General features: G+C 35.6%; 1 protein-coding gene across 1 annotated transcript in view; it reads right to left on the bottom strand.

Annotated features, from left to right (window-relative positions):
• The window catches only part of EPHA6 (EPH receptor A6), an 869,632-nt gene that overhangs the window by 122,491 nt on the left and 720,026 nt on the right, over positions 1-27,115 (bottom strand). The window contains 1 exon segment of the mRNA XM_033122487.1: positions 25,676-25,737. Within this exon segment, the coding sequence (XP_032978378.1) occupies positions 25,676-25,737 (62 nt within the window).

The raw sequence follows: 27,115 nt of genomic DNA, 5'->3' as shown, positions 1-27,115 counted from the left end.
AATAACTACATACCTATCAATAATCACTTTAAATTTAAATGGATTAAATGCTTCAATCAAAAAACATAGGGTGGCTGAGTGGATAAGAAAACAAGACCCTTACATATGCTGTATACAAGAGACTCACCTCAGATCAAAAGCACACACAGGCTGAAAGTAAAGAGATGGAATAAGATATTTCATGCAAGTAGAAACGAGAAAAAATCTGGAGTAGCAATACTTATATTTGACAAAATGGACTTTAAAATGAAGAATATAATAAAGGACAAAGAAGGGCACTACATAATAAGAAAGGGATCAATCCAACAAGAGGACCTAACCCTAGTAAACATCTATGCACTCAATGTACAAGCACCTAAATATATAAAAACAGATATTGACTGACATAAAGACAGAGATCAACAGCAACACTATCATAGTAGGGGACTTCTGCGCACCACTGACAACAAGGAACAGATCCTCCAGACAGAAAATCAATATGGAAACAATGGCCTTAAATGACACATTGGACCAGTTGGATTTAATCAATATTTTTAGAGTATTTAACCCGAAAGCTGCAGAATATACATTCTTCTCAAGCACATATGGAATATTTTCCAAGATAGACCACATGTTAGGCACAAGACAAGTCTCAATAAATTTAAGAAAATTGAAATCATTTCAAATGTCTTCTCTGACCACAGTGGTATGAAATTAGAAATCAGTTACAAGAAAAAAAACTGGAAAACACACCAATACATGGAGGCTGAATAACATGTTACTAAATAATGAATGGGTCAACAATGAGATCGAGGAAGAAATCAAAAGATACCTCAAGACAAACGAAAATGAAAGAACCATGACCCAAAATCTATGGGATGCAGCAAAAGCAGTCCTAAGAGAGAAATTCATATCAATGCAGGACTACCTAAAGAAACAAGAAAAATCTCAAATGAACAGTCTATCTTTATACCTAAGGGAACTGAAAAAAGAACAGCAAAACAAGCCCAAAAGGAGTACAAGGAAGAAAATAATAAAGATCATAGTGGAAATAAACAAAATAGAGACCAAAAAATTAATACAAAATATCAATGAAAGCAAGAGCTGTTTTTCTGAGAAGATAAACAAAACTGACAAACCTTTAGCTAGACTCATCGGAAAAAAAAAAAAAAAGAGAGAGAGAGAGGAGCCAAATTAATAAAATCAGAAACGAAAGAGGAGAAGAGACAACAGACACCACAGAAATACAAAAAATATTAGGAAAATACTATGGGCAACTATATACTACCAAATTAGACAATCCGGAAGAATAGGATAATTTTCTAGAAGCATACAACCTTCCAAGGCTAACTCAAGAAGAAACAGAATATCTGAATAGACTGATTACTACCAAGGAAACTGAATTAGTAATCAATAAGCACCGAACAAACAAAAACCCTAGACCAGATGGCTTCACAGATGAATTTTACCAAACATTCAAAAAATAATTATCACCTATTCTACTCAAACTATTCCAAAAAATCCAGAAGGGGAGAAGCCTCCCAAACTCTTTACGAGGCCACTATCACCCTGATCCCAAAATCAGACAAAGACATTACAAAAAAAGAAAACTACAGGCTAATATCCCTAATGAATATAGATGTAAAAATCCTCAACAAAATATTAGCAAACAGAATTCAGCAATACATTAAGAACATCATACACTTTGATCAAGTGGGATTCATTCCTGGTGTGAAAGGTTGATTCAATATCCACAAATCAATTAATGTGATACACCACATTAACAAAATGAAAAATAAAATTAATATGGTCATATCAATAGATGCAGAAAAAGCATTTGACAAAATCTGGAGCCACTTATGATAAAAACTCTTAGCAAAGTGGGAATAGAAGGATGATATCTCAACATAATAAAGGCCATATATGATAAACCCACAGCTAACATCATACTCAATGGGGAAAAGCTAAAACCGTTCCCCTTAAGATCAGGAGCAAGACAAGTTTGCCCACTTTTTCCACTTTTATTCAACATAGTTCTGGAAGTCCTAGCCACAGCAATGAGACAAGAAAAAGAAATAAAGACATCCAAATTGGAAAGGAGGAAGTAAAACTGTCATATTCAGATGACATGACACTATATATAGAGAAGCTCAAAGACTCCACCAAAAAAACTATTAGAACTGATAAATGAATTCAGTAAAGTAGCAGGATACAAAATTAACATTCAGAAGTCAGTTGCATTTGTATACATCAACAATAAACTATCAGAAGGAGAAATTAAGAAAACACTTCCCTTTACAATTGCTTCAAAAACTACAAAATACTTAGGAATAAATTTAACCAAAGAAGTGAAAGACCTGTACTCAGAAAATTATAAGACACTGAAGAGAGAAATTAAAGAAGATGCAAATAAATGGAAACACCTACTGTGCTCATGGATAAGAAAAATTAATATAGTTAAAATGTCCATACTGCCTAAGGCAATATACAGATTCAACGCAATTTCTATCCCAGAAATAGAGATTATAATCCTAAAGTTTATATGGAACCATAAAAACCCCGAATAGCTATGGAAATCATGAGAAATAAGAGCAAAGTGGGACGTATTACGATACCTGACATCAAATCATAGTACAAGGCTATAGAATCAAAACAGCATGGTACTGACATAAAAACAGACATACAGATCAATGGAATAGAATAGACATCCCAGAAATAAATCCATACCTATATGGTCATTTAATCTATGACAATGAAAGCAAGAATTTATATTGGGATAAAGACAGTTTATTCAATAAATGGTGTTGGGAAATCTGGACAGACACATGCAAATAAATGAAGTTGGACCACCTCCTTATGCCATAGACAAGAATAAATTCAAAATGGATTAAAGACTTAAATGTAAGATCTGAAATTATGAAACACCTAGAAGAAAATACAGGAAGTAAATTTGCAGATACTACCCTTAGCAATATTTTTACTGATATATCCCCTTGGGCAAGGGAAGTAAGAGAAAAACTAAACACGTGGGATTATATCAAACTCAAAATGTCTTCACAGCAAAGGAAACCATCAATAAAACAAAAAGGCATCCTACTGAATGGGAGAAGATATTTGTCAATGATACATCTGATGTTAATGTCCAAAATTTATAAAAAACTCAGTCAACTCAACACCAAAAAACAAACAACCCAATTAAAGAATGGGCAGAGGACATAAAGAATGTATGTCTTCAAAAGAAGACATACAGATGGCCAATAGACATATGAAAAAATGCTCAACCTCACTAATCATTAGAGAAATACAAATAAAAACCATAATGAGGTACCACCTCACTCCAGTCAGAATGCCTATCAAAAATAAATCAACAAACAACAAGTGCTGGCAAGGATGTGGAGAAAAGGAACCCTCGTGCATTGTTGGTGCGATTGCAGATTGGTGCAGCCACTATGGAAATAAGTATGGAAGTACCTCAAAAAACTGGAAATGGAACTACCTTATGACCCAGCAATTCCACTCTTATGTACCTATCCAGAGAAATCCAAGACACCAATTCAAAAAAAAACGTATGCACCCTATGTTTATTGCAGCGCTATTCACAATAGCCAAGACGTGGAAACAACTGAAATGCCCATTGGTAGATGACTGGATTAAGAAACTGTGGTAAATTTATACAATGGAGTATTACTCAGCCATAAAGAAGAATGAAATCTTACCATTTGCAATGATATGGATGGACCTAGAGAACATTATGCTAAGTGAAATAAGTCAGACGGAGAAAGACAAATATCATATGATCTCACTTATATGTGGAATATAAAGCATAGAATAAATTAAAAAACTAATCAGAAACAGTCTCAGAAATACAGAGAAAAACTGAGGGTTGCTAGATGGGAGAGGGGTGGGGATGAGGGAGAAGGTGAGGGGATTAGAAAGCACAAATTGGTAACCACAAGATTGCCACGGGGATACGAAAGACAGTTTGGGGAATACAATCAATAATGTTGAGAAGATTTTGTAGGGTGTCAGATGGGCACTTGTCTTATTAAGGAGATCACTTCAGGGACAGTGTAGATGCCTGACCACTGTGCTGTACACCTGAGGCTGAAGCTGAATAACAATGAATGTTATAGAATTTTATATACATATATAGTCATGGGATGTGGAGTACAGCATATGGAATAGAGTCACTGGAATTGTAACAGCTGCATATGATGTCAGAGGGGTACTAGATTGGGGGAGGGGGATTATCACTTTGTGAGGGGTGTAAATATCTAAGTATTACATTGTTTTGTACACCTGAAACTAATAAAACCAAAGCAAACAAAAAAGAAATGCAATTGATTTTTGTATATTGATTTTGTATCCTGCAACTTTATTGAATTTATTTATTACTGACAGTTTTTTTCTGGTGGAGTCTTTCGAGTTTTCTATATATAATATCATGTTATCTACAAATAGAGACATTTTTATTGCTTCCTTTCTAATTAGGATGCCTTTTATTTCGTTTTCTTGCCTAATTGCTCTAAGACTGCCAATACTATTGAATAAAAGTGGTGGAAGTGAGCATCCTTGTCTTGTCCCTAGTCTTAGAGGAAAAGCTTTCAGCTTGTCACTGTTGAGTATGATGTTAGCTCTGGACTTGTCACATACGGCTTTTATTATGTTGAGTATGTTCTCTCTATACCCACTTTTTTGATTTTTAAAAATCATTAATGGATATTGAATTTGTCAAATGCTTTTTCTGCATCTATTGAGACAATCATGATTTTTTATCCTTCATTAAAGTGGTGGTTAATGTGGTGTATCACTTTAATTGATTTGTGGATGTTGAACCATCCTTGCATTCCTGGAATAACTTCCACTTGACCATGTTGCATATACTTTTAATGTACTGTTGAATTTGTTTGCTAATATTTTGTTCAGGATTTTTACATCTATGTTCATCTGAGATATTGGCTTGTAGTTTTCTTTTTCTGTAGTGTCCTTTTCTGGCTTTGTTATCAGGTAAAGGTGGCCTTGTAAAATAAGTTTGGGACTATTCCGTCCTCTTCCATTTCATGCAAGTTATCTTAAAATTTTTTAAAAATTATTCTTATTATTCTTATTACCAATATGTGAAAAGACTTGAATTAATTGCTTTCTTATCAGTAATGTAGCAATCGTGGTTCAAATTACAGTAAGTGGTATCATTTAAAAAATAGCTTTTGGTTTTTGAAAAGAATATAAACCACTTTCTCTATGTTTTTTCATGAGACTATACAGTGTAGTATATTTATTTTTAATTCACATTGCCAAGACATTTTCAGGGATCCATGAGTTCAAAACTATTTTTATAACAGCATTAAGACATGCATCTGCTGTTTTTTACTATGCTGACATTGGCACTAATGGTATAAAACTGTTGGGTAAAATTGCAGAAATCACAAATCGAATTAGTAGCACCCAACCAAACTGTACTAGCATCCTCATGGTCTTCTCTGTCAGATGAAAAAACTAACAAAAAAGGATAGTTTTGTATAAGAATATACTTGGTGAAGCAGAAAAATCATTAATTTTGTTAAATGTTGATCCTTGATTACACACTCTCATGATTAACATCTTTGAGGGACAGACGAAAGCTAGATTGGGCAGCAGCAGAAATTAAAGTGCAGTGCATTCACACCAATGGCTTTCGTATATGCCATTAAATGTTCTGGATCGAGCATAACTCTTCAGAGATGGTCCAAATTGAAGAAAAAGGGCTGGGCCCTAATACTCCCACATCAATGATTGAATTCAGGCTGTCCTTGTAAAAGTGTCATGGCCTTCGAAAATGATTTTCTCTAGTCAATGGCATCTTCCAGAAAGGGTCTCAGCTAAGAACTATTAGCTTTCAAAATTCCAGAAGCTATAGGAATAAAGGGATTTTTCCTGAGAGTTGTCCCCAAGAAAACTTCTTCATGCAAATCTCCTTTTAAGAATCTGCTTTCCAGGGACCCCAACCTGTGATTATTTATCTATCATCTATCTATCTATCTATCTATCTATCTATCTATCTATCTATCTATCTATCTATCTATCTATCATCTATCTATTGATCTATCTATTATCTATAATCTATCATTTATCTATACGCTGTTTATAAAATATGGGCTTGGTGAAAAGGAAGTCCAAAAATAATTCTATATGGTTTTTGGAAACTCATACCTCAGTTGTTGCCACATTATTCTAGAGGAAAAAACAGCTACTAACATTCTTTAAACACTACAAACCAGTCACAGTCTCTTTAAAGGTATTACCTCATTTAATCCTTGTAATAACTATGTGATATAAGTGTAGTTATTATCTCAATTTTATGGATGGTGCAAGTGAAGGACAAAGATATTTAATAACCTAGTAAATGGCAAAATCAGGATTTGAATCCAGGCAGTATAATTCCAGAGCCTGTATTTTTATTGACTGGGGTTGTCTGCAAAAGAGTTGGCTGAACCTTTGCCATAATGACTCAGTCTAGGCTAGTTTGGGCAGCATAATTTGGTTTAACAAAGGAAGGTATAACAGAGCTCTGAGAGTATTATATCAAAAAAACAAACAAGAACACTACAGCTAAACCAACAAATGATTTATTTATTTATGTCTGGCTGAGAGGAATAGCCCTATTTATTCATACATGAGGTATGGCACAAGTCTATTTCTCTACAAGTTATGCAACTCTCTTCTCTATACAAAAATCTATATTCCTTTTTTTATCCTTGTCAATATAGACTCCTCAAGTGTAGTTTAGGACATCCTGGTTTTCTTGAATATGGTGGATGGTTAATAAATGGTGACTGAATTAAATAGCCTTTGATACTACCTTATAGAGCACCAGTTACTATTCCTAATATTATTCCTATTGTCTTGTATAAAAAAGACTGTTTTCTTTTTTTAAGGTTTCATACAGGTTTTCTCCCTTTTATGTAGCGGTTCTATCACAGCATCAACTATATTGCCATGGCTTGTGTCAGCACTTGATAAATATTAATTCAAATTGAATTGAATTGTTTATAAGGGGAGGAGAAAAATGTGAGAGCACTGAGATTTAATATCTTTGGGTTTCAAACTAGAGATTAATCAAAAAGAAACTATGAATTTTTTTTATGACATACGGTTATTTTCCCAGGAAGGCAGATTCAAATGAAAGAGAGTGAATGTGGCATATTTACACACTGCATCTCAGAGCTTAGTAGCTAGAATTCAGTTTGTCTTCATTCTCTTTTTTCTTTGCTTTCTCAACCCGACTGCTGAGAAACCTGGAGCTTAACCTCTAAGTGACAGAGAGGATGAGCCTGATTAGACGGTGTTTTCTGAAAGCTATACATAATAATGTCTGTTACTTTGAAAACTGCCGAGCTCCGCCAGACCCTGACATTAGAGCACAGCATCCGCCAGATCCGAGCAGTCCCTGGCATGTCACATTGTCTCCACAGTGATGCAAGCTCTTGATGACGGTTGTCAAGGCCCTGCTTTGTGAGTTGTGCCCCATGGATCCTTTAAGCCTCTCAGCCTCCATTCATCTTAAGTTGACCTCAGCTACTTAGCCTGTGCTTAGGACAAATGCAGGATTTGAGTGCCATGCTGTCCTGAAGTCTTCACATTATTGTCTAACAACGTTTTTTTAAAAAGAAATATATTCAACGTAATAAAGTACATTTAACACATATTTCCTATGAAACATACATATCATCCCGTCATTCATTTGCTTCACGCCCTTCAATGACCTTTAGTGACACAATATAAAGTACAGGATAATACAAATCTTGCTTCTATCTCTAGTTTCATAACCTAATTCTGATTCAATTTTTGTGTATGTCTGTTTCACCCTTACAACATTTTACTTCATGTCTAATATCCTTTGCTTACACAGCTCCCTCTTCCAGGAATGTTCTTCTAGTCTTTTGTCAATTGAGCTTTTCATAAATATAATCTCTTCTAGGAGGTCCTTGATGAATCCTTAAGTTCATTCTTTTAAAAGCACTCATTGGGCATCTACTTATGGGCCAGTTATTGCTCTAATTGCTGGAGTCAAAAAGGTAAGCAAAAAAGAAAGATGCCTGCTCCAGTTCTACTTACATTTAATTGGAAGCAGGGAGACAGAAAATAGGTAAAAAATGAATGAGATACTTTCAACTAATGAGAAAATATAAAATAAATAATATGTGCATGAAAGAGAAAGACATGATGGAGCCCGTGATTAGCTTCCAGCACGCACAAAATGACAAGTCAGAAATGAGTTTGGCATGCTTAAGAAATAAAAGTCAATGAGGCTGGAGCTTGTTGAGTGAGAGGGAGGAAGACAGAGACTGAAGAGGTAGGCAGAGGCTAAATCAGGTAGGGCCTTGTAAGCCAAGGTGAAGAGTTTGAAATCTATTCTAAAAGTAATGAGAAGTTAGAGAAGAATTTTAATTGGGGAGTGAGATACTCTGAATTGTGTATGGAGAATGGAAGCCGAGAGATCAACTTGGAAGCTATTACAGTAATGCAGGAGAGAGAAACTGGTGGCTGAAATCAGGTCTGAGATCTATTTTAGAAGCAGAGCCAGCAGGATCTGTAGTAAATTGTACAGAAGGGGAAATGTGTTAGGAAAGGGGAGAAATGAAGTTAGATGAGGTTTCTTTCTTTAAGCATACTGTCTTCATCAACCCTGGCTAGAACCACACGTGTAAGTGTCTGTCTCTTCCATTGGCTTGAACATAATCTTATCTAGGGCAATAAGCTTACTTTGTCTTGTTCATCTGAAATGTCCGATTCATGCCTGGCACACGGGAGATAACTCAACAGATATTCACCAGATTGAACTGACCTGAATTTATTTATTTTTCTCTTAATGAAGTACTTCAAGCTTTTAGTCAGTAGTAAGGTATTCTTGGAGTATTTTTCATGGCAAGTTAGATTTACTGTAAGAGATTTTCTGAGAAAATCATGAGTAAATGAGGAGTATTGAATACACTTGCAACCATCTTCACTTCTGAGGGCAAGACTCTGGTCTGACTCTAATTATGATTACCACATCCTTATATTTTTGCTGCAGAGTGAGGAAAAGTGCGCTAAGCATGTTATACAGATTTCTGCTATATTTCTTCCTAGGTTGTCACTGGAGGATCATAGAAATGTTGGCCCACCAACAGAATAGCCTTAGAAACTATCAAAGTTCTATGGACCACAATATAAATCAGTGCCTTCAAACTTTCTTGTTGAAGAAAGTGCAATATGCCTTTGTATACAGTAAATAATTATAGTGATTCAGTGTCCTGAAAGCGTTAAATGTGAGTGATAAACAATACTATACTAGAGTAAAATTCATAAAAATTGCACATCTTCATTTAACAAACATATACAGAGAATTTAATTCATTATGCAGGGTCTTGTTTATCTACAATAAATTAACTTCCCAAAGATTCCTCATGAATTTGGTGCAATAAAGACTTTTGGATAATAAGAATCTATGCTTTAAAATGAAGAATGAAAGTTTGACTCACATGCATGTCAAAAGACTGTTTTGGTTCACTAACTGAGTTATAAGAAATGGCAACAGCCTTTCATAACAGAATGGCAAAAATAGAAGGGTTAGTTGAAGCCTTGTAAAATTATTACTTCCAAAATGCTGACTTGAGCTATGAAATGGCTATGAAGGAAATGTACCTTATTAAGAAGTTTACAAAAGATCAGTGGACACTTTATAAGCCTCTTGTTCCCCTACTTTTGTGTTGCTAAAGGCTTTTTCGAAAAAACTAGATGTCAGAAGCACAGTGGGTTTGTAAGGGACAAAAGATGAGAATCTGTGAAGAGCTACAACAACAGAGAAGAGCTAACCTCTGTGTTCCTAATTGTCCTTTAGTCCCCAAACATCCTCACCCACATTGTCTGCTTGTTCTCACTTCTGAAAAATTTTATTAAATTTATCGGGGGTGACATTGGTTAATAAAATTATATAGGTTTCAAGTGTGCAATTCTATAATACGTCATTTGTATATTGCATTCTGTTCACCACCCAAAGTCAAATCTCCTTTTGTCACCCTATATTTGAGCCCCCTTACCCTCTTCCACCACCCCCCACCCCCCTTTTCCTCTGGTAAACACTGAACTATTGTCTGTGTTCTATAACTTTTTGTTTGTCTTGTTTGATTGTTGCCAAGCAGTCACTTCTTTTTGTTTTGCTACCTGAAATTGAATTTTTAAAATTCTATTTGGGCCAAATTCATAGATTCATAGGTGGGGGTGGGGGAAGGGAATATTGGGAGTTACTAATCAACAGCATAAAGTTTCAGTTAACAAGATGAATAAGCTCTAGGGACCTGCTGTACAACACTGTAACTTTAGTCAACAGTGCTATATTGTACACATAAAAAGTTGTCAAGAAAGTAGATCTCATGCTGTGTTATTATTAGAATAAAATAAATTCTATTTGGGCTTACAAGTTCATGTAAAAGATGCAAAAATCATATGCATAATTAAATAGTATTTGTTAATCACATGCTGGTATGAATTAATCTAACCTTATATCCAGCTAAGAGCTATGGCAATGAAAGAGTGGAAACTTAGATTAGGGTGGAGGAGGGTCCAGGTTACAGGTGATTCTATGAGGTGGCAAAAGGGCCTAGCCTGGGTGTACCAGGTGGTGTGAGGGTATGCTGCTACAAGATAACTTGAAGAAAGAAGGGGATGCAACAGAAAAATGGTCTTTAAAATTTTTTTGCCATGTAGGAAGTCATGTAGAGGGGAGAAAAACACACTCTTTTGTTATTATTATGTTACATTAATTTCAGGTGTACAGCATAGTGGTTAGATATTTATATAACTTAAGAATTAATACCCCTGATAAGTCTAGTATCCACCTGGCGCTATACGTAGTTATTTCCTATTATTAACTATATTCCCTATGCTGTACTTCACATCCCCATGACTATTTGGTAACTACCAATTTGTACTTCTTAATCCCTTCACCCTTTCACATCAGCCCCCACCTCCTTTCCTATTTATCACCCTGATAAATCTAGTACCTATCTGACACCATATAAATGATATTATTAACACCGTACAATATGATTGACTATATCCCTTATGCTATACCCTACATCCCCATGACTACTGTGTAACAACCAATTTGTACTTAATTCCTTCCCCTTTTATACCCACCCTCTGCAAACCTCCCCTTCCATCTGGCAACCATCAAAATGTTCTCTTTATCTTGAGTTTGTTTCTGTTTTGTTTGTTTATTTATTCTGTTCTTTAGATTCCTCATATAAGCAAAATCACATTGCATCTGTCTTTCATTGTCTGGCACACTCCACTCAGCACAATACACTTCAGGTCTACCCATACTACTGGAGATGGCAAGAACCCCTTTCCTTCCCTGACCGAGCAATATTCCATTGTATATATGTACCACCTATCCTTTTCTATATTCATCTGTTGACGGACACCAAGGCTGCCTCCACATCATGGCCATTGAAATAATGCTGCAATGAACATGGATACACAAGTTCCCTTGAAATAGCATGTTGGGTTTCTTCGGATAAATACCTAGAAGTGGGATTACTGGGTCCTTGTTTGTTTCTTGTTATAGTCTTTATTTTAAAGTCTATGTTGTCTGCTATGAATATTGCTACTGCAGCTTTTTTTGTTGTTTCCATTTTCATGAAATATCTTTTTCCATCTCTTTACTATCAGTATGTGTGTGTCTTTTGATTTGAAGTGACTCTCTTCTAGGCAGCATATGTAAGGGTTTTGTTTTCTTATCTATTCAGCTACCCTATGTCTTTTGATTGGAGTATTTAATCCATTTACATTGAAAGCAATTGTTGATAGATATGTAGTTATTGCCGTTTTATTATTGATATTTATTATCTTTTTTTTTTCATCTTAAAGAAGTCCCTCTAACATTCCTTATAATACTAGTTTGGGGGTGATAAACTCCTTTAGCTTTTTTTTTTTTTTTTGTCTAGGAAACTCTTTATCTGTCCTTTAATTATAAATGATAGCTTTTCTGGGTAGAGTAGTCTTGGTTGTAGGTCCTTAACTTTTTATTACTTTTATTATTTCCTGCCAATTCCTTCTGGCCTGCAAAGTTTCTGTTAAGAAATCAGCTGACAAACTTATGGAAGCTCCCTTGTAAGTACACAGTTGCATGTCTTGCTGCTTTTATGATTCTCTCTTTGTCTTCAACCTTTGCCATTTTAATCATGATGTGTCTTGGTATTGGTCTGTTTGGGATTCTCTGAACTTCCTAGGCTTGTTTGTCTATTTCCTTCACCAGGTTAGGAAAGTTTTCCATCATCATTTCTTCAAGTACGTTCTCAATCCTTTGTTTTCTGTCTTCTCCTTCTGGTACCCCTATGATGAGAATGTTCTTACAGTTGATGTTGTCCTTGAGGACCCTGAAACTATCCTCATTTTTAAAATTCTTTTTTCCTTTTGCTGTTCAGATTGGTTGCTTTCTTCTACCTTGGTTTCCAAATCATGGATTCTGTCCGCTGCTTCATATAGTCTGCTGATGATTCCTTCTAGTGCATTCTTCATTTCAGTTGTTGTATTCATTATTTCTGACTGGTTCCTTTTTAGGTTTTCTATGTCCTTCTTTTTATGCTTCTTATCTCTTTGTTGATGTTCTAACTAAGTTCTTTGAGCATCCTTATAAAGCATTGTTTTGACCTCTGTATCTGATAGGTTGCTTGCCTCCATTTTGTTTAGTTCTTTTTCTGGAGTTTTTTCTTGTTCTTTCATTTGGGATGTATTTCTTTGTTTCTTCATTTTGGCTGCTGCTCTGTTTGTTTCTATGTATTAAGTAGATCTGCTATGTCTCACAGTCTTGACCAGGTGCCCTGTGGGGCCTGGTGACACAGTCTCCCTGGTCACTTGTGCTGGATGTTCCAGGAGTGTCACTTGTGTGGGTTGTGTGTGTCGTGTTATAGTTGAGGCTTGATTGCTATTGGCACATCAGTGGGTGGGACTTACCCTCAGGTTATCTGGCTGTAGGGTTTGGCCACATCCACAGCTTATGAGCTGTAGTTCAGGGGGCTTGCCCCACAGAGTGAGATTTGTCCCAATGGGCTCTGGTGCCTGTTGAGAGTGCCCATTGGGTATGCTGCTTGTGGGGCTAATTGGGTGGTACTCTGCTGTGGTCCAAAGCTGACCTCCAGGTATGTTGGTTCTGGGGTCTCTTTGGAGGACTCAGGTGTAGGCCCAGGTTACCCACTGCCTATGATTGGTCAGGGACTATCTAGTAGGAACTACAGAGTTATCCACAGTTGGTGGCCACAGCTGGAGGCACATGGCAGAGGCCATGCTGCAAATCAAGAAGGCTGCCACCAGTACCAGGCCTGGGGTAGCTCTGTGTGCAAAAAGCCAGGACACCTGGAGGCCTGCTGCTACCTGCTGGCTCCTGTAAGGTTCAGCTGCTAATAAAGCCTTGAATGGTAGGTGAGTTGGGGTGAGGCGGGGTCTCAGAGTCACCATGGTGGAGTGAATGAAGCTCACCAGACCAATTCAGTAAAATTTGGCCTTGAGAGGGCTCAAGACAGGAAAAATGGTGCCTGCCTCCTGGCTGCACAGGAGAAGGACCCCACACAGGGAAAATGGTGACTGTCCCTCTAGTCCTCACCTCAAATTCACACAACTCAGTCTCTTCCCATATGTCTCCAATGCCCCCCAAGTCACTATCTCTCTGCTGGAGCACAGGGCGAGTGCTTGACAGCAAGTCTGTGCACGTTCCTTTAACAGAATTCTAGTTTCCTGCTGCCTTCCATTTCACTTGGATGGTTGGAATCTCCACTGTTTTTCACAGCCTGATGTGGTTGCTCCTTTTACCAGCACCAGTATACTGGGCTGGTGAGCCTGGCATGGGGATGGGGTCCCTCTCTCCTCTGGGGGGGCGGGGGAACCATGCAGCTGTGATATCCCTCCTGATTCTCAACTGTTACATGGAGGTTTAGGGCCTGCTCATTTTGTTTCTCCATCTATCCTACCAGTCTCAATGTGGCTTCTTCTTAATATCCTTAGTTATATGACTTCTGTTCAGCTAGCCTTCAGATGGTTCTCCAGGTTGATTATTCTATAATTTAGCTGTAATTTTAATGTGTTCATGGGAGGAGGCAGGCACAGCATTTATCTACACTGCTATCTTGTATAAATATTAATAAATAAATTTAGATTGTTAAATTCCTTATTAAAATTATTTCCTAAGTATAACACGTTTTATATGTTTATATATTTTAGTTATTATAAATGAAGAAATGTAGTTGTAGTCTGAATGTATTGGCAGTGTTGGATCCCTGGATCCACACTTTTTAAAGAAAATTTTTTAAGGAAACTCTTGGCCCTGTTCTGTATTGGAAGTTACATCCTGCAGCTGTAGTATGTGTTAAAGGGGCTTTTATGGATTTTCCCAGGGACTTAAGCAATATCTTTAAGCAAAATATTTATGGGAAAATGCATTCTGAGTTCTCATGAATTTATTTATAAGTTCTTTTTTTCTGTCAGAAAATAGTACTTGAAGAATTACTTTCTTAACTTAAGTTTAAGGTTAAAACTCAGTTTTTGTATGTCTCTAAATCAGAAAGTTGATTGTTCTATGACTTTTAAAAATGCTCCTGAATTTGAAAAATCAATGGCTAAAGTTATTTATAGATTTGAAAAGACCAAATTATTCTTGTTTTAAAATAACCATTGAACAAGTAAGAGTCAATATTTCCTTTTTACTTAAGTCTTGGTCCTTGTGGTCTCCTCAGTTGAAAATCTTACTATAATTTCCCATAGTATATTTACTAAAACTTTCAAGGTTTTTTTTTTTTTTTTTTTTTTTTTTTGTAATCATCATGGATTTGGACTTCAACTTGGCAGAGTTATATTTTTAGTGATAGAAGGGAGAGGCCACCAAGAGTGGAATCAGAAATTTCAATCATAAGGAAACTAAAAATGCCATTTCTAATATAACTAAAAAAAAGCAGGAAGAAAAGTAGATATGGATTTATGAAACTTGACAGCTGGATTTCAGAATTACATTTTAAGAGCTTAAAATGAATATGAATACATACAGCTTAGCTTACAAAGCTTACTACTGAATTTGATTTTTTCTTTTTCTTTTTGCTTAGATTTGTATGAAGGTAATCTACACTAGCTACTGTGTGCTGCAGTTATAGAAAGCCAAGAAAATATAAATTTTTTGTTTGGAATCTGGGGCAGGGTGTCACAGAGTGCCAAGGTTTTGATGAAGCATCATTAGAGTGCATCAGAAGTACCTGGGGGAAGTTTTTGAAAAATAAACCTGCTTGGGTCTGCAGATGTATTTTGTAAAATCTTCCTTGGATGGTGATTCTGATTTGCAGACATAGTTGAAAAGCACAAGTTTTGAGTGTAATGTTCAGTTATGTAAATCCAAAGTTAATGTATGGTCCAAAAAGGGATACAGGAATAACCACAGAGGAATTCAGGAAAATGCATGGAATTTCTGTATATCTCACTATAATTACAAATTACACACTAATGTAAAGTCTTGCATGCAAAAGGAGAATTAATAAGGAAAATCATAAAACACAATTTCATGGTACCAGGTACTAAATAATGACACAACACATTTGCATTACTAAGATGTTTAAAGAGATAAATTTAGGCTATCAGAACTTGGTGCTCTAACTTCTAATTAAAAAATAAAATGTTCAGCCAGCCTATGCTGGGTTCCAGGCACACCATACTTTCATGTATTTAAATGTGTACTGTCACATTATTTTTAGAATAGAGTTTGGCATTAAGCTGGCACAAGCATGATAAATAATAACATTCATGTACATGAAGTTTCACATATATTTTTCTCTAAAAAATGTAATTCAGGGGCTGTAATTCAACTATAATTTTTAAGGTTTGAAAACAGGTATTGGTGGATAAATGCAACTTCACTTTTTGGTTTTCACTGTTGTATTTAAAATAATGTAATGTAGATTAATTTTGCTTTTATATACCAGCACAAATATAACTCTATACAACACAATTTCCAAGAAAAGTGTGCTAGTAAAACACAGCTCTCATTATTAATATATAACTAGCATAAGGTAAAATGCCATGTTTACTAGATTTATAATTTGAGTACATACATATTTAAAAGATCCCTTTAATTTTTTAAATTAATATTTGCTTTGCATTTGTTCAGGGAAACTCTTTAAATGACTCACATTGCTTTTGAAATGCTGATATGTACTTATATGTATTATTTAAATACTCATATTCGTGAGATACATCTAGATTTTTCTAATTGGTACACATTAAAACTATTTTTAGCCACTAGAAAAAACAGACCAGGAAGTAACAGAAATACAATTTAAAAACTCTTAGTGACATCTTCTGAAATATAATAATTATAGATAACATTATGGAGATGTTCATATATGCCAGACACTATTCTAGGAGTTTTAGCCATTTAATGCTATTACACTCACAATAACTGTAGGAAGTAATCATTGCCTATTATTCACCTTGCTTTATGGATGGCATTAGTCCTTGAATGAATCTTCTCTTTCGCTTATACACTTTATGCAATCCTCCACCAAATCCTGTTGGCTCTACTTTTAAAATACAACATAGAATCTACCATTTTCCTTCAAGTCAGCTGCAACTATCCTCATCCGATCCACTGTCATCTCCTTACCTGGATTATTGCAAAAGCCTCCTAATTTCCCAGCATTTCTCTATACCTCACTACAGTCTCTTCTCAATATAGCAATCAGAGTAATTCTTTTTTAAAAAAGATTATGTTGTGCCTTTACTCCAAACCCTACAATAGCTTCTCATTTTATCTAGAGAAAAATCAAAGTCATTGCAATAGCCTACAAAGTCCCACTTTAGTAGTTTTACAACTTGGTTGCATATTAGACTCAACTGAGGGAACTTTGAACAAATATTGATGCATGTATTCCACCCCAAGAGACGGATTTAATTTATCAGGGGTGCAGCCTGGAACGTGGGATTGTTAAAAGCTTTCTGAATTTAATGATTACAATGTGCAGTCAAGGTTGAGAACCATTGCCCTCCAGATTTGAACCTCTTTCAGCCTCCATCCCTTATGTACTTTCCGGCTTCATCTTCATCCCTTATGTACTCTAGGGTAACTACATATTTTATTACCCTAACTGTAGAGTAAAAGGGTCACCATTAATAATTATGAAGAGATGATAGACATGAATCAGCACTGCCCTCGGCAACAGGCATATAGTATTAAAGCATAAAGACTGAATTTACAGTTCTATGCATATAAAATGTTCCCACCTCAGGCCATTGGCACTTGCTGTGCTATTAATAACTCTTTGGGATATTTTCCTCAGGTATCCACTTGGTGTGCTCCCTCACCTACTTCCATATTTACTCATGTGCCACTTTCAGTGAGACCTTCCCTGTCTACTCAATTTAATATTGAAACAGAATCTCACTCCTACCTGTGCTTCTCCTGCTGTGTTTTTTTCTCCTATCTGAGCTACTATATATTTTGCAGAATTCTTTATTTCTCCTCCCACTAGATTTTTTATTTCTGTTTTGTCCACTTCTGTATTCCAAGCTCCAGAACAGTGCCTGGCCTACTATAGTCTATGAACACATATTTGTGCAAAAACAAACAAACAATCAAACAAACAATTTTTGAGCTGTTTGACATTGGGCAAGTTATCTAATTTGCTTTGCCTCAGTTTCCTCATTGGTAAAATGGGGATAATAGTAACATTTACCCCATAATGTCATTTTAAGCACTAAGTGAATTAACGTATGGGTTGAAATAATGCTTGACTCATAGAAAGCACACATAAATGTTATCTACATTAGCTAATTAAAGACACTCATCTTCATTTTTACTTTAACTGCTAATTCCTAGATCCACACTTGGGAGCTGTCATCCCTAAAACTGCCTCTCTTCAGAAATCTGAAATATCAATCTAGTGTGTTGGTAAACAGGCCCTGATTTGTAGCATTTACCAATTTCTGTGTTGTAAATACTCCCATCATGGCCAATTTCAAGCTACTAACAGTTTAACAACCAACTCCCCACATTTCTGACTATTTAATAGTCATTTCTCGCAAGCTGGTATGATCTGGCTCTAACAAACCATTGCCAATATGCTACTTTGTGACCACATTCTACTTTTCCTTCAGTTCTCTCATCCCCATACACAACTATACTTCCTCTTTTACATAAGAAAGCACTTCCAGCCCATAAAATTTCTATTTTGCCTATCAGCCTCTTTATTTCCTTCTTTATCTAGCATGGATTCACCAGTTGCTTCCCTAAAAGATTCCTCACCACCACCCAATTACCTTTTTTAACTCTTGTTTTTCTGTTGTACCTGTTCTGCAAACCATAGCACCCACTGTCTCCATTCTTACATTTGGGGGTTGAGTGTTTCTGCAAAAAACCATGGAAGCATGCACACTGCTGCTAGAACATATTGACGTTCTGCAGCATCACCTGGGTATCAGCAGGACTAGTTAATTAGTTTAATTTCTCCATGACCAAAGACAGTGTCTAGCATGAGTGCCAGAAGAGTGCATGTAACAAATAAAAATTATTGGGCCAGCAGTCCAGAGATCTTCCTGCGACTTACATAGCATGTCCTTCAAAATCTTCATAAAGATTTTTAGCTGTTTGCACTTTCTGGGGTCCAGGAAACACTGTGTTCCTGGAGTAGAAGCTGCTCCGATGGTCCTGCTTTTATTCTGATCAGCTACTTTTCTTTTTAACTTCAGCAATTATTCCAAACATTTACTTCAAATGAAAGTTTGTCCTCAAACTCCCACATATATTGTCCCCTTACTTCATGTAGAAATGCAACTTCATCTGGTATCATTTCTTCAGTTTAGTGCTTGTTCCTCATCTATCTCTCTAGTTCCACAACACACCGTCCCTTCAGTCTTGGAAGATGTGCAGGCTTCTGCTATTCAAAGCCAGTCCTCCCACCAGGGTCCCTGATTTTTGTACCTTCCCTTCTCCTGAGACATTTTTGCCTGACCAATGTATTTCCTTTAATTTCCTATCCTTCAGTGTATAAATTGTGTACATTTTTTTCTGTCTTAAAAAATACCCTCGATTTTTCTTTTTTGTCTACTAGCATGTGATTTATCTCCTGCTTTGCTTTCTCACCCATTTTTTCCCTAAAAATGGTCTCCACCTACCAAATCCTATTTATCTTTCATTCTCATTTTGCCTCTGCCATCTAGCTTTTGCTTGGGATCAATCCCTTAGAAGTTCTCTTGTTGAAGTCACTGAGGACTTCATAAGTGCTAGATCCCATAGACACATAACTGAATTTTATGATATGATAAACAAATCCACATTCAACAAATGTTATAAAATGAGGGAATATTTTTTTTTCAGTTTCTGTTTTTCAGAATTTCTCTGCTGCACTTGATACAACTGCTTATTGCCTCCTGCCTGAAATGCTCTATCCCCTTAGGTTAGGAGTCCATGTCCCCTTCTCCCCCTCGCTCTTTCCTGACCACTCATTCTTCATTACGTTTGGGGATGCCATCCTGCTAACTCCTCACGTTGGCATGCCACAGTTTCAACCTTGCTCAACTCCTTTCCTTTCTCTAAAAGTTCTTCCTAGGAAATACCATGGTTTAGCTTTAATAACCACTTTTGTGCTACCAACTCCAAGATCTTTAATTTTAGTCAAGATTTTCCCACTGAGCTTCAGATTTATATTTCTAATTGCTGTCTGGCCATTTTCACTGCATGTCCCATAGGCAACCCAGATGTAACACGACACAAATTAAACTCATCATTGTCTCCCAACTACCACCTCATCCTGTCCTCCTCTGTAGGTAGCACCACCTTTCACACAATCTCTTTATTCCCAAGCATCCTTTTCTCAGCAAAAACATGCTGGTTTCTTTATTCATTCCTCATTTACTCATAGTCAATCTCGTTTGCTTTTGTCTTCACCAATTTCTCTCTTTCTATATTTGCTATTTGTGGCTGACATTCCTTCCTGTTTGCTCATGTGATTGTGCTTTGTAAATAATGTATGTATATCTTTTCTCTCATGTCAAAAGATTTGAGGTGGGGGCAGGAGGCTAGAGCATAAACAAAATATGCCATCTTGAACTGACCAGTGATATTTTATTTTTGTATAACAGAATTTTATGATATGACAAACAAATCCACATTCAACAAATGTTATAAAATAAAGGAATACTTTTTTTTATGGTTGACATATTATATCTCAAAGTTTCAAAATATTTTATGACAATTTTTATTTAGATTGCTAGTTCATATTGCTATAAAAATGGAGGTCAAAAGATTTAGGGACAAGCAGTTGTCAGGCAAATGCCACAAAAAGTGTTTATGAAATCTTTTGTACAGTTGGTGAACGACGATACAGGGATGATAGTCAAGATTACACTTAATTCACAATAGTGTGTTTCCTTGGAAAAGGTCTGAAACTCTGCACATCAGTGAGGGCATACTTTCCAGGCAGCCAGGCTCATGCTCCACTTAAGTCGCAATGCAATTTATTTTAAAATTAAATGCACACACATAGTGACATATGAATCTACACCGGTTCTACACACACACACACACACACACATACACATACACTCACACACACACGAACATATGCAGTTATCTATACCACCCCTGCCAATATATATCTGGAAGAATGTCAATAAGGATCCCAACCAGTAGAAAATTTATGAACCTGGTGCCAGATCACAGCCAGCCAGCCACCACTACTGGCACTAGATTGTAAACTTATACTTAGTTCTGCTACTACTCCTTTATATAAAACAGTAAACGGAAGTGATTTTCAAATAGTGTGGGAGACCAAAGGGAAATCTTTGCTGCCTCCAGTAAGCCCAGAATGCTATTAATGAACCATGGACAGCTTCTCTACTATGCAATACACTTAGCCACTTCCTTTTTCTGTGCTCACAGAGGCTGTGATTATCAAATTCTATAGCATCAGTTTGATAAATGACTTCATTTTTGAGAATTTGTGGGATATATATATATATATATATATATATATATATATATATATATATTTATATTTTATTTCTGCTTGCTGTGGGGAGTTGAGTGTCTGCTATTATTGACATAAAGTTTATTAGGCAGTTTGAGGTTCTGCGATAAAAGAGATATGATTACAAAGAATGGTAAGAATATTAAAGAAGGGTAAAAAGAGAGTATTTGGCTCTATTTCCCCCGCATTTTTATTGCAACAGAAATTCTATGTGCAGAGGGAACACAAGACCACATGGGGAGTTGACAGTGGACTTAAAAGAAGAAGTAACGAGTAATTTAATGAAAAGATAGAATTCATAGTGTATGAGAACATGGCTCTTTAAGTCAGAGACTTGAGTTTGAATCTTCTACCACTTACAATGTGTCAGGCATCAGTCTACAAGCTTTTTTCCAATAATAATTATTCTAGTAATCAACTCAATAAATCCTTAAAACATATGTATAAGGTAGATCCTATTAACATTCCTATTTTATAGATGAGTAAATAGAGGCACAGAGAAGTTAGTCATTTGCCAAAGTCACAAGGTCACAGAGCTGATAAGTGGCAGAGCCAAGGTGAGCTGAGAAAATACACGTTAAAGTTCTCACAGTACCAGTAATTGTCACCATCATCAGTTGACCTTTTTCTCCCTCCCAGACTCTATGGTATCTTATCTACATGGTGCATAAGAAATATTAGTTTTTAAATTTTAAATCATGAAATGTATCACTATAAACATGCAGTAGGATGTTTATATGTAAATATTTTATTTATAACTTATTATCTTTTCTTTATAACATATTTTAATTAATTCATGATTCGGCAGGATAAAAAGTATATCTGAAGCTAACATTTCTCTCCTAATTTGCTTGTGGCAGTCATCTGATCCAATTTTCAGCAGCAATTTAGATTGAGTCTGTGCTACATTATTTGCCATTATATTCAGCTCTAGGATAAAAACCTATCCCAAGCATCATTAGATAACAATATATATCTGATAAAAATGAGTTTTTGAATAAATATAATGCAAGGGCATAAGTGTATCTGCATCTCAAGTACCATAGGTGGTCTTGATAAATTATTCTAAAATAATTTGGCACATTTACAGGAGAAATGAATACAAGCTGTAAGATAATATTCTGAGAATGGCAATAGAAAAAAACAAATAGTTCATGTCCTCAAACACCTGAATTTCATTTTACATTGTGTGAAGAGTATTGCTCTATAATAACTTGACAATTTTGCTGAATTCAGCTTCTGGCATTGAATCTGGATATCAAGTCCAGTCACAGTATGAATGTGTCATCACTGCTAATATTGAGAACAGTTAAAAGAAGAGGGCATGGAATCAAGCAAAATAAATGAAAATGAGATTAAGAGAGAGGTGAGATACACACAAAACTTGTCCAAATAACATGGAACAAAAAATGAAGTGAAAAAAACAATGCCTCAGACTTTATTCTCATGAAAATGAAGAAAAAATATATAAAAGATTCCAAGTAGTGAAAGCCCAGTTTATAAGAAAAATGGCTGTCTCTGTAGATAGATATATACTAAAGAATACAGTGACATTCAGATATGTTACCTCTGCTGGGGATAAAAAAATACTCTAGTAATTATTTTATATATATATATATATATGTATATATATATATATATATATATATATATATATATATATACACACATTTTTTTCCCTATTAGTGAATGTTTTTTGTTGAATGTCATGTTTTTTTAAATGTTAAAGATTTATAAATATATTTTGAAAGATAACGTCATGGTGCCTTCTCTGCACTGTGATTCTGTACCACTATAGGCATACCTCATTTTATGGTGCTTCACTTTAGTGTACTTCACAGATTTGGCTTTTTACAAATTGAAGGTTTGTGGCAACCCTTTGACGAGCAGGTCTATCAGAGCCATTTTTCCAACAGCATTTGCTCACTTCATGTCTCTGTGTTACATTTTGGTAATTCTCACAGTATTTCAAAACATTTTCATTATTATTATATTTGTTATGGTGATCTGTGATCTTTGATGTTACTATTGTAGTTGTTTTGGGGTGTCACAATGAGTGAACTTAATTGTTAAAGACTGTGTGTTCTGACTGCTGTTCCTCCATTTCTCTCCCTTTCCTTGGGCCTCTCTATTCCTTCTAATACACCAATATTAAAATTAGATCAATTAATCACCCTACAATGGCCTCTCAGTGTTCAAGCAAAAGGAAGAGTCGCATGTCTCTCACTTTAAATCAGATGCTACAAATTATGAAGCTTAGTGAGGAAGGCATGCCAAAGCTGAGATAGGCTGAAAGCTAGGCCTCTTGTGTCAGTTATCCAAGTTGTGAATGCAAAGGGAAAGTTTTTTAAGGAAATTAAAAGCGCTACTCCAGTGAACACATGAATAATAAAAACTGAAACAGTCTTGCTGATATAGAGAAAGTTTTAGTGGTCTGGAGAGAAGATCAAACCAGCCACAACATTTCCTTAAACCAAAGCCTAATCCAGAGTAAAGCCCTAACTATCTTCAATTCTATAAAAGCTGAGGAAGCTGTACAAGAAAAGTTTGAAGCTTGCAGAGGTTGGTTCATGAGATTTAAGGAAATAAGCCATCTCCATAACATAAAAGTGTAGGTGAAGCAGCAAGTGATGATGTAGAAGGTGCAGCAAGTTATCTGGAAGAGCTGGGTAAAATGATTGATGAAGGTGGTTACACTAAACAATAGATTTTCAATGTAGACAAAACAGCCTTAAATTGGAAGAAGATGTCATCTAGGACTTCCATAGCTAGAGACAAGTCAATGCCTGTCTCAAAGCTTTAAAGGACAGACTGACTCTCTTGTTAGGGGCTGATGAGCTGGTGACTTGAAGTTGAAGTGAAAGCTCACTTACCATTCCCCAAATCCTAGGCCCCTTAAGAATTACTGGTATTCTAATTCTGCTTTGCCTGTGCTCTATAAATGGAACAGCAAAGCCTGGATGACAACACATCTGCTTACAGTATAGTTTACTGAATATTTTAAGCCCATTGTTGAGATCTACTGCTCAGAAAAAAAGATTCCTTTCAAAATATTCCTGCTCATTGACAACGACTCTGGTGCTGACACAGCCTCCATTCGGCAGTCCATGGATCAGACTCATTTTGACTTTCAAGTTTTATTATTTAAGAAATACACTTCATAAGGCTATGGCTGCCATAGATAGTGATTCCTCTGATGGATCTGTGCAAAGAAACGTGAAAACCTTCTGGAAGGACTCACCATCCCAGATGACATCAAGAACATACACGATTCATGGGAAGAGGTCAAAATATTAACATTAGCAGGAGGTAGGGAGAAGTAGAATTCACCTCTCCTGGGTGACTTTGAGGATTCAAGAATTCAGTGGAGGAAACAACTGCAGAAATGGTAGAAATAGCAAGGAAACTGGACTTAGAACTGGAATCTGAAGATGTGACCAAATGGCTGCAATCTCATGATAAAACTTTAATGGATGAGGAGTTGCTTCTTACGGATGAGCAAAGAAAGTGGTTTCTTGAGATGGAATCTACTCCTGGCGAAGATGCTTCTGTGAAGATTATTGAAATGACAACAAAGGATTTGAATATTACATAAACTTAGTTGATAAAGCAGTGGCGAGGTTTGAGATGATTTACTCAATTTTGAAAGTAGTTCGACTGTGCATAAATGCTATCAAACAGCACATGCTACAGAGAAACTGTTTGTGATAGGAAGAGTTAATCGATGTGGCGAACTTTGTAGTCTTATTTTAAGACATTGCCACAGTCAACCCAGACTTTAGCAGCCACCACCCTGATCAGTCAGCACCATCAACATTGAGGCAAGGCCCCTGTACCAAAGAAAAGATTATGACTCACTTAAGTGTCAGATGATGGTTAGCATTATTTAGCAACAAAGTATTTTTTAAATTAAGATATGTACCTTGTTTTTGTAGACATAATACTCTCATATACTCAATAGACTACAGTATAAACATAACTTTTGTATGCATTGGGAAACCAGAAAATTCATGTGATAAGCTTTATCACGGTATTTTCTTTATTGTTATGGTCTGGAACTGAAGCCGTGATCACTTTGAGGCATACTTGTATATAAAACAAATGATTTTTGTATATACCATACTGTTAAGGATAAGTTACTTTATAAAAGGGTACTTAAAATGTTTTTGTTCTAGACCAAATCTCTGCTAGTTTTATTCTTTTTCGATTTGCTTTCTGAATAGTCAGCCAAATGAACTCAAGAGGGACAAATTGGATAAAACCAGTTTCCTGATATGAACTCTTCATTATTGATACATATACATCAATTTAAGGGGTTCAGAATTATAGAGAATGTATAAAATATACTAAATAGTTAAGTGTGATATAAAGCAAAATGAACGGCTGTGTGAAGCAACTGAGTTTCATTTAATACTCTCTTTATAAAATCATTTGAAATATATATATTCACATGGCAAGTGAACTTATAGGAGGAATCGATTGTATTATGTGTATATACTCCCCCCTTAGTAACACCCTCATATATCACAGTATCAGGGAAATGCACCTTAGAGAAAATGCTGCTATTCTTCATAGAAAAATCCATGAATAACATTATGCAAAAATTAATTTATGATAAATGATTTAAATTTAGAACTCAGAATAGCTTATTTAAATGTCATCAGAAAAAAACACCTTACCCGCAAAAAGGAGTCTAGGGATCCATTCTCCATATATTCCACCACAATCATTACTGGTCGGCCTGCCAAATAAGAGCAAGGAAACACACAAAGATTAGAGCAATACAGAAATATGCACTGCAGTTAGAGATTTCCAGCTGTGGCAGCTAAATTGTTTGTATTTTATTAATAGGAATTTCATTTTCCAACATGCTTCTTTTATAAAAGATTATGCATTTCTCCAAGTCTTTATAGCACTATTTCTTTTGAGTTCATAACAAGAACATGGATTACAAAGGAATTAAGCACTTCTTTTTCTAAAGCCCTGTGATCACTTATTTAGATCATATATATATATTTTTTTGTCCTGAGCTTTTCCTTAAAAGACAATCAACAAGCTAAAGTCAGGGTTTAAGCAGTTACTGTAGCTGGTTTGGCAGTTGTGGTACAACTTCTCCTATAGTGGTGCAGTAACTATGGTGAAATTTTGTTAGACTGGGCATTTCTGAAATATTCCTAAGGCAAAGCAGAAAAGAGAAATTCATAAATTCTCTTTAAGACATTATAAACCTTTGATCACAGCCTGCTTTTAGGGATTTTAAATAAAAAAATGTCAGTAGACGGATGAATGATACACAGTTGGTGGGGTTTGTAATAATTCTTGATCATCTCTTTATTGGACATAGATTAGATCAACAGAACAATGATGGCAGTACATGAAAAATAAGTACTCTGATTTCATAGTCTAGTGCAGAAGCTAACATCTGAAATTGAACATGTTTTATTTCTTTTTTATCATGTCTATTTGCAATCGTTAGTTCCTAATACCTCCATTATGTAGAATATTTGACATAAATAACTTTGATTTGTTTCAAAGAAAAGAATCTATTTGTTCTGCCTAATTTCCCAAATTTAAAAGATAAACTCATTTCAGACAAAGGGAAAATATTATTTACCTGAAATAAACATGTATGACATATTTATTTACTTCTTACTTCTCTATTTCTTGCTTCTGATTGGAATTTTTTAACAATTCAATCTGCATTGTACACAGAGTTTTTCCTCATGAGCACAAAGGAGACGTGGAAAGAAACTATGTGTACCAATGCTGGAAATATTATATCTCATATTGTAATTCATGTCCCTTTTATGAATGCAAAGGCTCATGGGTTACAATAGGCAATGGTAACAAATTAGTACAATGTCTGCAAATGCTAGATTTTACATTTCAATCTATATTTTAAAGAAAGCTATGCTAAAGGTTAAATGTAGTAATAAAGTTCCTAATTTATCATGTACAGAATTAGAACCCAAAGAAGACCTCCATTTTGTTGGATTTGTGTAATGTCCCTCAAAGTCATTAATTTCACCCAAATACAGACGAAGAACTTTATCAGAAAATACTGAGGTCAAATGAACTGTCAGCTTTACTGTAGACAGTGGTCTAGAAGATCGGATTTC

Source organism: Rhinolophus ferrumequinum, chromosome 2 (assembly GCF_004115265.2).
Source record: "Rhinolophus ferrumequinum isolate MPI-CBG mRhiFer1 chromosome 2, mRhiFer1_v1.p, whole genome shotgun sequence".
Lineage (NCBI taxonomy): Eukaryota > Metazoa > Chordata > Mammalia > Chiroptera > Rhinolophidae > Rhinolophus > Rhinolophus ferrumequinum.
Note: the sequence above shows the minus strand (reverse complement) of the source record. Positions and strands in the feature narration are given on the sequence as shown.